General features: G+C 36.0%; 1 protein-coding gene across 1 annotated transcript in view; it reads right to left on the reverse strand.

Annotated features, from left to right (window-relative positions):
• Positions 1 to 11811, reverse strand: part of LOC110023360 (uncharacterized GTP-binding protein YjiA-like) — a 61734-nt gene extending 49923 nt beyond the window's left edge. Inside the window, exons 1-2 of the mRNA XM_020722738.1 lie at positions 11370 to 11811; positions 1504 to 1569 (exon numbers count right to left, since the gene is read on the reverse strand). Of these exons, the coding sequence (XP_020578397.1) occupies positions 1504 to 1569; positions 11370 to 11702 (399 nt within the window). The 5' untranslated portion in view covers positions 11703 to 11811. The remainder of the gene's footprint in view (positions 1 to 1503; positions 1570 to 11369) is intronic.
• Between the last annotated feature and the right edge of the window lie 2065 nt (positions 11812 to 13876).

Genomic DNA, 13876 nt, shown 5'->3' on the forward strand with positions numbered 1-13876 from the left:
GAACGAAACAACCTCAAACAGCCAAGCTTAAGAACAAGAAATCAAAAATAATCTACAAATTCAACTTAAAAAGCATTCTTTTTTTAGCAACTAAGGGTCGTTTGGGATCACTTTTATTTTTAGGTTTTTTATTTTTTATTATTATTTTGTCTTGCATATGTTTTACTTTGAAACAAAACATGTTCTGTTTTTAAAAACATTCAAAACATCAAAATATTATTTTCAGTTTTTAAAATAAGTTAATTTTTAAAAATAAAATAAAAAAATAAAACCACGTAAAAAGCACCAAACAAGCATTCAATTAAAAATAAAAACAAAAAACAAAAAAAACAAGCATTCAATTAAAAATAAAAACAAAAAACAAAAAAAAATGATCACAAACAAGCCCTAAGTTTCCAGGTGAAATCAAAGGTGTATCCAGCTAAATTTCCAGGTTATTCATTTTGCTTCGGTCTCAAATTTCTGGTAATTCACTTTACACTCTTAGCGCCTAAACTGTTTTTCAAGAACACTTTTCTCCACGGTTGTAGCTATACAAAGGAAAAAAATTCATCTTGGGTTTTTTTAGAATCTTGGGAAAAAGGAAAAAAAAATTATAGAAATATAGAAAATGCAACCAGATAAAACTTATTGTTTTGCAGAATAATTCATCGCATAATAAGATGCAACCAGAAAAAACTCATCCTTTTGCAGAATAATTCATGGCTTCAAAAAAAATTTCAGTACAGGAAATAGAATATAAATTATGAAGACAAACCAAATGATCTTAATAACAAATTTAATGTCTGTATATACATCCGTGCACGTGTAGTTTCTTTTGATATACTATAAATATTAAAATACATCCCCAACGCCTAAACTGTTTTTGACTCGAGCCGGACCGATTTGGCTCACGAGCAAAAAATTGCATTCGACCCGGCTCGAAAATTGTATCGATCCACACCGAATCGGATCAAAATTTAATGGGATTGATTCACGATCCGATTTCAAGCCAATCCTCATTCACACCCCTACCCTAAACCTTAATATATGTACCAACCAAATTAAAGATTTTTTAACGAAAATAACATCTACTTACATTATTACAATGCTTAGTCATAAAAAGAGACTCGTAAATTCAATTCATACATAGGATGCATTTCTTTCAACATTTCAAATTTGATTGATGCATAGCATAGAATAGAAAAGCCTAGTATGAATTGCTATTCAGATGGCATACAGAAAATAGCACTCTTCATATTGGTATAGTACAAAGTGGATTCAGTCTCCTTTTTTATCAGAAAACAAAATTATAACACAAGAATGACAATGAATTAGAAAACAAAAAAGCCTTTCAACATAATCAATAAACAATCAGGATTTCCTCAGAACCGGAACATCTAGACATTACTAGATGCTAAACATCACAGCTATAAAATAGGGAATATTAAAGTATTAAATACATCAAAGCAAATGAACAAGAAATTAGACATCAAAGTTCATATAAAAAATCAAAAAATATACCTCGTTCTCGATAACAGCAATGCGCCTTCCATGGTCAGCAGTCAAAATATGGTTTAGCAAGGTTGTCTGCATTAATGAATAAGCCAAACTTAATTAGTAAAATTGCTAAATTTACTGTAAAACAAAAAAAAGGTGATATATAACGATACCGGAGTTGATCAAAACAACAATTCCACGAAATTGCAATTTTATTACTTTAATTAAATAGGGTCACAACCATCACATACAATAATATGAAATAACAACCAAGGGGAAAACCATATACCAATCATGAAAGAGCCGTCTGCCAAGGTTGTCTGCATTAATGAATCAGTGGCTCACACATGAAGTCGTCGGGCCCGAGGGCGTCGTCTCAGCTACCTCTCGTAGTACTTCAGCTTTTAAAGGACGTTTGGGCGCAAACTTCTTCAGCGGCTCGTCGTCGTCCCAAGAAGTCGTCGGGCTCGGGGGCATCTCTTTGTTGTCGCTCGAAGTCCTTCTGTATGCTGCTGCGAGACGGCTCGAATCGTTGCTCCCTGTTCTGGAATTGTAATTTGCTCTCTGCTTTCTTCACTATTCTTAACACGGAACCTCCATCTAATGGGGATGGGTATGTTGATGCCCTTGCAGGCATCCACGCCTCAGGTACTTCTAAATCGTGCTTTCTCCCTCCTTCCTTTGAGTGGGCGGAGGACAACAAGAAACTTAGTAGAAAGAATAAAAATTTGGCAAAATGGAAATTCCTATCACCTCAGCTTATGGTAAGCGACTCAAAATGGAAATTCCTACTTTTAATCTTTCTCGTCCATCTGAAGCAGAGTATTTATTGAAAGAGACATCACTTCAACCTCTTCTGAGAAAATTTAGTTGGGCACACTACACTATGGAATTTGGCAAAATGCAGTGATTGAGCATTTTTCTTCGTATTATTCGAACTGTCGTATCTTCGGACACTCTAATTCTTAATATCACCATCTACACCCCTACCTCAGACTAAAAAAACAAAGTGCTCCGCCAAAGGCAGTGAATCCATCTCCTCATGATCAGTTCCAAGTTATTGACACTATTGATCATCAAAATGATACTCCTGAAAACGTCACTATCCTCGCAGACAATATGTCAATCATTCAGTCTCCACACAATGTTGTAGCTCCACCGTCTTTGGAACCTACTATCGTGGGGGTGAGGGAGATTCTTCAGACCTCGTCTGCTCTAGAGCATATCATTGATATTACAGGTGACAATACTTCTACTGTTTCACTACTGCCTCATCAGGTCGAGCAAAATGTTAATGTTACTCAGGTTAATGGGGATCGTGATGTGCAACAGCCTACACATGTCCGGCCACCTTTGGACCAATCCATTGATCAGATGAATCAATCCCCGGATGAGGAATAAGAGGTTTACACATCCAGGAGGAAGAAGAAGAATGGAGAACTACTTGAGCTCAAAAATTTGATGGATTATACGTTGATTACTTCGGGTAATGGTACGCACCTTACCAATTTGTTAATCGGCTCCCTCCCGAGAGCTAGAGGCAGAGGGAGGATTAAAGTGGGACGTTCCTAGCGTTTTTGCGCCCGTTGGTGGTTTTGGGTTTTTATCTTTATGCTCTGTTTTATTTGAGATTTTGTGTGTTGTATTGAGCAAGTTGGCCTTCTTTTAGGTCTACTCATACAACTTATCTGTATATTTTTCTTTTTAATATATTAGCCCTCGGGCTTTTTCTAATATATATATTTGAAAGCTCAAAGGCTAATATATTAAATAAAAAGTATGGTACATATAGATTTTATGGGAGATCCCAAAAATGGCACCCAGTCCACACAAAAATCACCATATCAAATGGTTTCAAAAAAGGAAAATACAACCAATACATAAGAGATTTAAAAAATAAAAATCAAAAAATGATAAAATAGGAGTATCAGGTAGCTGGAGAGCAAACTAATTTTGTCTTGCCTCTGCCTCTAGTTCTGGGGAAGGAATAGCTAACAAATTGGTCATATGAGTGTCATTGTCAATAGTAACCAATGTATCATCCAATAGATTCCCTAGCTCGAGTCGTCCTTCGTTTTTCTTCTTTCTCCTCGTGTAGACCTATCATTACTCATCTGAGGATTGGATCACCTGGTTAGCAGAATAGTCTGAGGTGTGCAGAATATGTGTAGCTTGTCGAACATTAGAGGCAACTATTTGTAGTACCAGCTGATCTTCTTTCAGGGCGAAAGAACACTCTCGTGTGTCTTGGCATGTAAGTGGAACTTCTTCAATAACAGTAAGTGGTATTAACACATTTGGATTTGTACCGATAGTAAGGTGTTCTTCATCTGTAACTGCGATGTTAGAAAGAGGATCGGATTGCACCTTCTCAACAAGAATAGTAGATGGCTAATCTTTAGCGATATTCAGCCTTAGGTGAGGATGCGATAGCAAATATTAGAACTGTGGTCAAACATACTACAATGAGAGCAGTAAGGAGAATGTGGTTCTATTTCAACCTTTTGTCAATCCCCATTGTGATCAGTGTCAATCCATATCTCATTCGGAGTTGGTTGAGTGATATCTTTTTCAACTAATACATAAGCCACAGAGGGTCTGGTGACAGCAAGCGTAAAACTATCCACTTTGAGAGCAAACTAATTTTGTCTTGCCTCTGTCTCTAGTTCTAGGGAAGGAGTAGCTAATAAATTGGTCAGATGAGTGTCATTGTCAATAGTAACCAATGTATCATCCAATAGATTCTCTAGCTCGAGTCGTCCTTCGTTCTTCTTCTTCCTCCTCGTGTAGACCTGTCATTACTCATCCGAGGATTGGATCACCTGGTTAGCAGAATAGTCTGAAGTGTGCAGAATATGTGTAGCTTGTTGAACATTAGAGGCAACTACTTGTTGTACCAGCTGAACTTCTATCGGGGCGAAAGAGCACTCTCGTGTCTTGGCATGTAAGTGAAACTTCTTCAATAACAGTAAGTGGTATCAACACATTTGGATCTGTACCGATAGCAAAGTGTTCTTCATCTAGAACTGCGATGTTGGAAAGAGGATCGGATTGCACCTTCTGAGCAAGAATGGTAGATGACTAATCTTTAGCAATATTCGGCCTTAGGTGAGGATGCAAGCGATAGCAAATATTATAATTGTGGTCAAACATACTACAATGAGAGCAGTAAGGAGGATGTGGTTCTATTTCAACCTTTTGTCAATCCCTGTTGTGATTAGTGTCAATTCATATCTCATCCAGAGTTGGTTGAGTGATATCTCTCTCAACTAATACACAAGTCACAGAGGGTCTGGTGACAGCAAGCGGGTCTGGTGACAGCAAGCGTAGCAAGCGTAAGACTATCCACTTTGAGAGATTTATCGTAAGCAGTTGCTAAGGAGTATAGGATTTCCATGTTGAACAGATGTAATTTTAACCCCAAAAATTTTATCCAAATTGAAATGATAGAGGACTCCGCATTTAGATCAAAGTCGACAGTCCACTTCAGAATTTTCATAAAACAATTGTCGATCTTGATAGTTTTTCGAGAGAAAATGCGAGTGTAATCTATATTATGAGATTATTGAAAAAGTATGTTTCAACTGCCCAATAGTTTCATAGCATCAAACTCCTTCCTAATGATCTCCAGTTTTGGGTGACCATAAAAAAATTTCCCCAAGAGCAAAATGCCAAGAGTACGCGAGTATCAGTTTCATCTTCTATGAGAATAAGTGCAGGCTTCCCTTTTTTTTCCAAGTTTTTTAATAAAAGTGTGATCACCTCCACCTTCAAGAGGCTCGTAAAAAGATTATGGAACATTGCATGACTTACCAATAGCAAAACCAGGCTTTGAAACTAGAGGAGGGGCACGAGCAGAAGTGGGCAAGTCGTCGACAAGGGCATTTGCATAGGAACGGAGCATCGAGGCCATCTCCCTAACAAGATGGTCGCGGTCAAGAGAAATAGTTTGGCAGGCTGCAAAGAAGCGAGCAAACTTCGGGCACTGTCGGGCTCGGCTCGTCTGGAGCGAGCGAGGAGACAGCCTCAAGAAGAAATGTCGTCCGCTACGAGAGACGACTGTGAGAGATAGCGTCGTCGTCAATGGAATCGGACGACGACGACAGTAGCGATCCTTGCCGACTACGGAGACGGCTAGGAGCGCTCGACTTCAACAAGAGAGACAGGGAGCTGCAGCTATGTGAACGTTTTCGTGGGAGACGCCAAAGAGAAGCGAAAAAACCGATAGAATCACCGTCGGGAATCGCAATGGGGAAAAACCCTAGCAGAGCCTGCCGTTGTCAACGACATCATGTAGATGATATATATATATAAGATGAATAGGAGGGGGAAGCCCCTCCTATTGGACAACAACCCTAACCAAAACATATGGGCCGGTTAGCCCCTCCCTTCTCTTTGTTGAACCGACCCCCACCGACCCCAGGAACCCTCGCGTCATATACTGTTTAACATCCCTACTAACATTTGGATGGATTTATTCCATTGACAACATCTGTGCATCATGAGATCTACTTAGGTAAACAGCTCAAACTTTCAAGGAAAAAAATATAAAGTTTGTGCATCAAGCTCATATGCTAGCCTAGTGATTTTGCTTGCTTTGAAAGGCAAAACAGAAAATTGAGAAAATAAACCCATTCACCACATAGATTACAACTTCGAAAGAAAAAATGATTAGCATGGATTACTGAGATATGGGTGATTCAAAATCGCACTTGTGGAATATGTCAAAAACAAAAACAAAAATGTATACTACAAAGGATTAGCAAATCTTCATCCAAGCACCGCCGATTTGCACCACTAGTTGAATTTAAAATAGGCTTCAAATATGAGTGAGCATAGTTCTTGAAAATCAAACAATAAATAAACACGGAACGGTTGAGTCGGAACATTAAACTTGAAGCTCAATTTCAAAATACAAGATGAAACATTCAAGCAAGATAATAAAATGTCAGTTCCAAGGCTGCTTCTCCCAAGCACACCACTTTGAACTACTACCAAAGGCAACTTCTTCTATTTGTAAATCCTCTATTGTAAATCCTCCTCAGAACCTTACAACTTAGATGGGCACGACCACCCTCCCCTAACTTTACTGCATCCATAGAAGGTTGTCAAAGCTAGTGAGTCAGTTGCTTGGAATTCTTAATCCTTCCCAAGCTTTAAGGCAGTGGACAATTTTTTATATAATTCATGTCTCATAATTGTCTCATAATGTGATACATAGTATAATACATAAATGTAGATTTTTACATGTAATATTTTATTTCGACACATTCATACAAGTTAGTTGATATAAGATGCATAACAATGTTAAACATTTTTAAAATATTTACGATAATGCTAACAATAATCTATGAAAAATCATGTTAGGTGAGATAAGTCGGCAAATGATGATGATGATGACATGCACATGAGGTGGTGGAAACTTAACGAGATAAGTCTCAATAGAAGCCAAATGGGAGTTCTTGACTCTCAATTCTAAAAATTGTTACATTATGGTCTAATCTTCAATTGATTGGCTATTGATAAATAACAAGTAACAAGCTAAGATGACCACCAAACGATATTAATATACCAAACTTATACAAACATCAAATGATATTTTCAAGATTATAAATAGTAAAAAATGAAAAATAAAATTGAATGTTGACTAATAAATCAGCATTTTATTTCTTTCCAGATAGATAAACTTACTGCTTGTAATAATTTTTTAATGTGTAATAACAAAAGTTTCTCTTGCTTTAAAATTGATGCACTAGGTTAATCATGTCTATGAATAGCAATGCTCAAATTAGTTTAAAATATTAGCATTCATATGATTTTTTTTTTTTTTTGTATTTTGAATATTGTATCAGAATTATTTATCTCGCCAACTTTTAAGTCATTTGGTATTACATTAGCTATTATCTCAAGGAAGGAAAAATAATAGGTGTGCATAAAATCATGTAACTCAAATTGGCCTTATATTACAATTTTAAGTAAAAAAGTTTGGAATGTAATAAAAAAGTTGACAGTGTCAAAATGGTCCCCTGACTCTTTGTTGGGGTTATTTTAGTCCCAGAGCTTATAAAAGTATCAATTTAGTCATCATAATCTTTTAATAGGGGCTAAAGCAGTCCTCTCTGAACTATTTTAGCTCATATTGAAAGAGTCTAAGAACTAATTTAGCATTTTTATAGACTCTAGACTAAAATGACCCCATATAAATAATCAGTGGACTATTTTGGCACATCATTCTAGAAAAAGAAGAATGCACATAATATAATTAAAACTACTGCTAATTTGCATAAATATTCTATGGAAGTTCTTAAAAGCTCTATAATATATTTTAATGATTAAAATTATACATTCGTCCATGTTAATCGTGACAATGATTATTGGGATGATAATTAAAGTGAATTTGTTTTCTATCAAAATATAGATAGAATAACTTTTTACTCATTCAATACTAAACAATTAAGTTAGAAATGTGCGTTGAAGAGAAGTGCGTCTGACAAAAATATCTACCGATTTTATGTCTCATATGGATCTATAAGGGTCTAAGATGAAGCAGGATACTAATTTATATAGATTTAGTAACAAGCATCACTTTAAAAAAAAAATTAACAAACTAAGTAGTTTAAGATTAATTGAGACCATATAATGCTTTCCACAACCTAGAAAATTTATTAATACATGTTTGCTTCGAATCTATAGAAACTTCAAGTATATCTTCTCTTTCAAGTTGTCACCAGGAAATAGTTGTAATAGCTATAGATGATGTTGACAATGATTAAAAAAAATTATTTATCCTTATCTTCCAGAGTATAGGATGACTCCATATGAAGATAAGGTTCAATGAAATATCATAATTCTTAGGTGAAGTGACATCAATGGAAAAGAAAATTTCTTGGTGTGTAGATGGTTAACATTTTTAGCCCCTCTTAGTTGAAAAATAGTTTATATAGGCACGCTTAAAAGCTCTTCGACCGAGCTTTCCTTTGGTATGCTGATAAATATGACCAAATCAATGCACTCAAAATTTTTGGAATTAAGCTATTTGGGTTTCAATATCCAAGAAGAATGTAAAGAACAATTATCTTGGCCGTTTAAATCTTAAAAATCCTCAAGGCAGTCAATTGATTATAATGGTAGTTTAAAAAAACAAGATTAGCTTCCACTAATAATATCATTGGAACATGTTGATAGAAGTGAAATACTTGGATGGTAAACCTTCTTTTTTTTCTTTGCAACTCTATTTTGTCGAAGGATACAAATTCATAAGATTTCATAAATAATGCTTTCTTTTTCAATATGGAGATAAAGCATGGACAAAATAATTTTATACACTAAATGATCTAAAAATTTGAATTTTAAACCCAAACTAATTTTGGATCATGTTGAGACATTCTGGAAGTATAAAGCTAACACTAAATTTAGATTTAAGAAGAGAGATCCAAATAATTCTAGTATAATCATCAATCAATGAAACAAAACAATACGAGTAAAACACATTTGGAACTGTGAAAGTTCCCGATATGCTGCAATGAATCAAATAAAATAGAATAAAAGGTTTTATACATTCATAGACATCATAATGAAAATAAAACTAAAAGCATAGACCTTAATATAACAATTGATAGTGTCCTCATCTAATTAATGAAGCTAGTGCCTTTATTGAACGATGATAAGAAATTAACCATAGAAACTTTTATTCCTCCTAATATTTGATTTCCGTGATTCCTTTCCAAATAGTACAACTCGTCTACATCACTAGCAAATCACATCATCTCCTCTAAATCAAGGTCTTGAAATATAGAGTAGGAAAAGCGAAAAAGTGCATTATAGTTCGTATCAAAAATGAGTTACCATGTGGACATCAAATTGGTGAATAATCAAAGAACAATAAGCACATTTTTTAGATTAGAAGATTGATTGATATGGTTATCCCATGAGCCAACTCTATCGGTTAAGAAACCATCTGCAACATATATTTTCCTACTGATTGGGCAGAGTGCATGTAAAATTTAGAGAAATGTTAGACATATGATGAGTGTCACTTGGGTCGATAACCTATAAAATCTCAATATATTCATATCAAACATTTAGCTCATCAGAAATAGAGAACTTACATCAGACTACAAGATCAAGCGCCAATGGGCTTCTCCAATGATACTTCAAATCATTTTGAACTTTCAACCACCACCACTATTAAATTTTCCTAGACCAAAATGTTTGCATTGACTCAGATGGTTATTTTTTGTAATAAATTTGTTCGGCTTTAATGTCTTTGTTGTCTTCTTCATTGATTACCTCCCTGCTTAGTTTTCAAATAAATTCCAACATTTTTTTCTTTTATATGCCTTCAATGTTCTGCTATAAGTACACTTGGGTACCATTATAGTTTCGTCCACTAAGGGTTCAAACAAAACCCATCTATGGTAGTCCTCAGCATAAATCAAGGTAATGACTTCATTCATTCAGGTCAAGTGATCTTCGTCAATAATTTGAACTCTGACTTGACATCAATCAACGTTAAGCTCCGCAAGAAAGTTGTAGACTCAAACCTTTTCGATTTAATTCTTCAAAATTATAGTATCTTCAAAACACTTGACTTTAATACATCACTATTGTTGAAGTCCTTGCATGGGTTTTAACAAAAACTCGTGTGATAATTTTACTGACTTATTTCATCATATATGCCCTGACTTTGTTTTAGTTCATATGCACCACATCATAAGCCTTGAAATGTATCTATCAACTAGCATCCCAAATCTCCCTAAACGTAGGCCATAACATGCAGGCCTCCTTTTTTCAGTCCCATCCTTGTGAGAGCTTTCCTCTTTCCTTTAATGTATACGAAAAATTGGGACCACCTCAAATAATTCTTCTCATTCAACATCTAGGCTGCCTAAATACTCTGCAGAGCTTCAGATGTTTCTGTAAAGACTTCCATGGAATGTTTGGTAGCAATTTTAAATATATTAGAAAACAAACACTGGCGAACACGAAGATGCAAACATTGGGTGGCAAATGCGAACTCGGCTAAAAGTTGCAACTTCTTGTTCTAATGATGCATTTGAGAATGACATCTGGTGATGGAAGCAGATCTTCGAACAATGGAGGCAAATGTGTGAACAAAAACGCAATATGATGTCAATGGCAAGTCCAACATGAATAACAATCATACGTAATGAGATCTAAGGATCAAAATTGATTTGAAGAACAAATGAAAAATAATCCCATGTTTAAAAGCCCAAAGCTTCGATGCCATATCAAATATAGAAGAAATAACCTACTTCATTAGATGAGCCTAAACTAGGCCAATTTATAATAAGATGCTATAATTTGTTGATGATCCATAGGTCCGATTACACAATAAATTGGAAACAAAATATGCTACAAAATAAGCTATTCCTCTTTCTCTATATATTAATTCTATACACGTGACCTCCTAAGCCGTTTCGTGGTCATTGTTGAAAGGCGTGGATCAAACACATGAAAAATGGTCGAAATTCCGTCCTGATGCTGGTTTCAGTGAAAAGCAAATGACAAGAAGCAGCTAATCGTCAAAAAAATAAAACAAAGGTGGTCAAAAAGCATTGCATGCAACTATAACATACAGCAGCTCAAAGCACCGAAAATTAAAAATTAAAAAAAATTAAAAAAAAACAGCCGACCGTTACTCCGGCAAGAAACACACTTTAAGACTGACCTAAAGCTACTTCCAGACACTCGTGTGAAAACAAATAAGCCCTTGGAAATCATGCACTTGATTAACTCAACCTTCACTTAGGCGGTGTTTGGCCGCAATCTGAATTTACGTTAACTAGGATTTATCAAATCCAATAAATCCTAACATAAGAGGTAAATGGTTACAATCGGTTCTTAAGCAGTCATAGCAATCTTCTCACCTTTCCAGAACCAAGGAACCCCGTTATAATGGTGGCAGGAATTCGATCATCCGGAGGAATCTTCGTCAGCACATCGGAGCCCTCCACCGTAGTCGAGGCGTTAGTTGCAAACCTGAGCGAGAACGCTCTCGAACTTGTCAGTGCAGTGAGAGGAAATCGAGGGTTACTCCCCTTCGATGTCACTCTGTAGGCACCCAACCCAGCGGCGGAAGATAGCCTCCTCGAGTGAGAAAGCGGGAGGAGACATGGGCTCCTTAAGCGAAGGGCGTGCTCAGAGAACCGCTTGGCGACGCAGAAGAAAGCGGAGCCGATGTCGGCGGAGACCAAAGCCATTGCCGTAGGTAAGAAGGGCGACGGGACCGTGTTTATCCGCCTATAACCTTATTGCGACTGGATGACAGGTTTTCTATGAGTTTCGTGCTGCCGGTGACGGGGCAAATTATTCTATAGTCCTAACGTACAGGAACTTTCCGACCCAATAATAGCTTGACACTTCTATTCACCGGCTTTCACAAAGCGCGCTTGGCCCGGCCCAACCCAAATATTTACTTGTAAAAGCTTTACTTTCTATTTGTTTTTGCAGTTGAATAAGAATTGTTCCATTGGTTTAGGGTTTACAGCTTCGATGGACTCCTCGCCAAACGACGACATGCTCAACGTCTTGCAATCATCATTTTCGCTAGACTTGGAAGATAAAGTGAGTTCAGCTAAAACTTGAAAGGTTTTAGTTCTGTTTAGCTCAAACTTGCTTCTTTGTTAATTGTTTGGTCTGATAACGATGTTATTTTTATAATGTATGTTATTTTTATTTCTTTAGGGTTTAGTGAGATTGAAGCTAGGTTTAACTTTTGCACTGGTGTTATTTAACGATAAAAGTTTAGTGTTATTTGCATGCAGGCTTGCTAGGTTAAACTATATTATTGTGGTGTTACGTTGGGTTTTACTATGTTAGTGTGGTGTTATGTTGGGTTACTGTTGTATTTTTCTGGATTCATGGTTATTTTTTGTCAATGTGGTATAATAGTAGTTCTGTTCAGATTTAAATGGTAATATGGTGTATTTTCGATCAATGTTGTTGTGTTATTAAACTATTTTATTGTGTTATTCTTTCATTACTGCAGTGTTATTGTTAGTCTTAGTGGTGGTACTGGTATGTTTTTCTTTTGTATTCTATTGGTTGTTATTGTGGTGTTATCTCTTAGTTTTTTTATGGTGTTGTATGGTAACAATGAATTGTTATTATCATGATTGTCGGATTATACTGTGTTATTCTACTGTTATTTTGTTGTTTAACTAGGGTTACGTTGTGTTATTCTTTGCTGACAGTGGACTTAATTTGTGGAAATGTGCAGTCGTGTGAGCAGAGAACTATTTGCAGTGATCCAATTGCAGAGAAGTTTATTAACACTATCGTCCACATTGAGGAAGAAGCTTATGAAACCTATTGTGTCTATGCACATCATGTAGGTTTCAGTGTTCGGAAGGACCCCAATAGTTATTGGCTGAATTAGAAGAAATGGAAGACCAAAGATTTCCTTTGCGGAAAAGTTGGTCACAAGAAGGAGGCTAACCTCATGAATACAATAAAGTACAGAAAGTAAAACATGAGGATTGGCTGTCAAGCTATGGTTCGCTATGTAGTTGACCTTGAAGGCAAATGGACATTAAAGAAATTCATTGAAAGTCACAATCCTCCCTTGGCTGAATGTGGTGATAATCATCTTCTTTGTTCCATTAGAAAGGTAATTGACTTAAATGCAGATGTCCTGAGATCAATGATAGGATCAGGGATCGGAGTAACAAATGCATATAACTTCATTGCTATGGAGATTGGGTGAGTGGAGAATTTGGAATGCACGAAGAGAGATGCGTTCAATTTCATTCAAAGAGAAAGAAGAGAAAAAATTGAACAAGGAGATGTCAATTCTCTAATACAATTGTTCATAGGGAGGCCAGCCAACGATAGCATATTTACATTAGATTTCCAAACTGATGAGTATGGTAGATTAACAAGTTTTTTTTGGTGTGATGGGTTATCCAGACTGGATTATGACTATTTTGGGGATGTAATCATCTTTTGATACAAGCTACAGATTAAATAAGTATAACTTATGTTGCGCTCCATTTGTGGGAGTGAACCACCATTGACAAAACAACATGTTTGGGGTTGGCTTCTTATACGAGGAAACTATTGATTCTTTTATATGATTATTCAAAGTTTTTACAAGAATAATGAGAGACAAACACCCATTAAGTATTTTCATTGATCAGGACCAAGCAATGGCAAGGGCTATTGAAAAATGTCTCCCACAAACACGGCATAGATTATGTCAATGGCATATCTACAAAAATATTACTTCAAAAGTGTATTGTGGAGTTTCTCTCAAGAGTGTTACCGAACGTTTTTTATAAATGCATGAGTAAATGTGATTCAGAAGAATTTGAAGAAACTTGGTCCTTAATGATGTTAGTGGGTGGACTTAACACTTCGAGGAGAGGATCTGTGT

Source organism: Phalaenopsis equestris, unplaced genomic scaffold (assembly GCF_001263595.1).
Source record: "Phalaenopsis equestris unplaced genomic scaffold, ASM126359v1 Scaffold000224, whole genome shotgun sequence".
Classification (NCBI taxonomy): domain Eukaryota; kingdom Viridiplantae; phylum Streptophyta; class Magnoliopsida; order Asparagales; family Orchidaceae; genus Phalaenopsis; species Phalaenopsis equestris.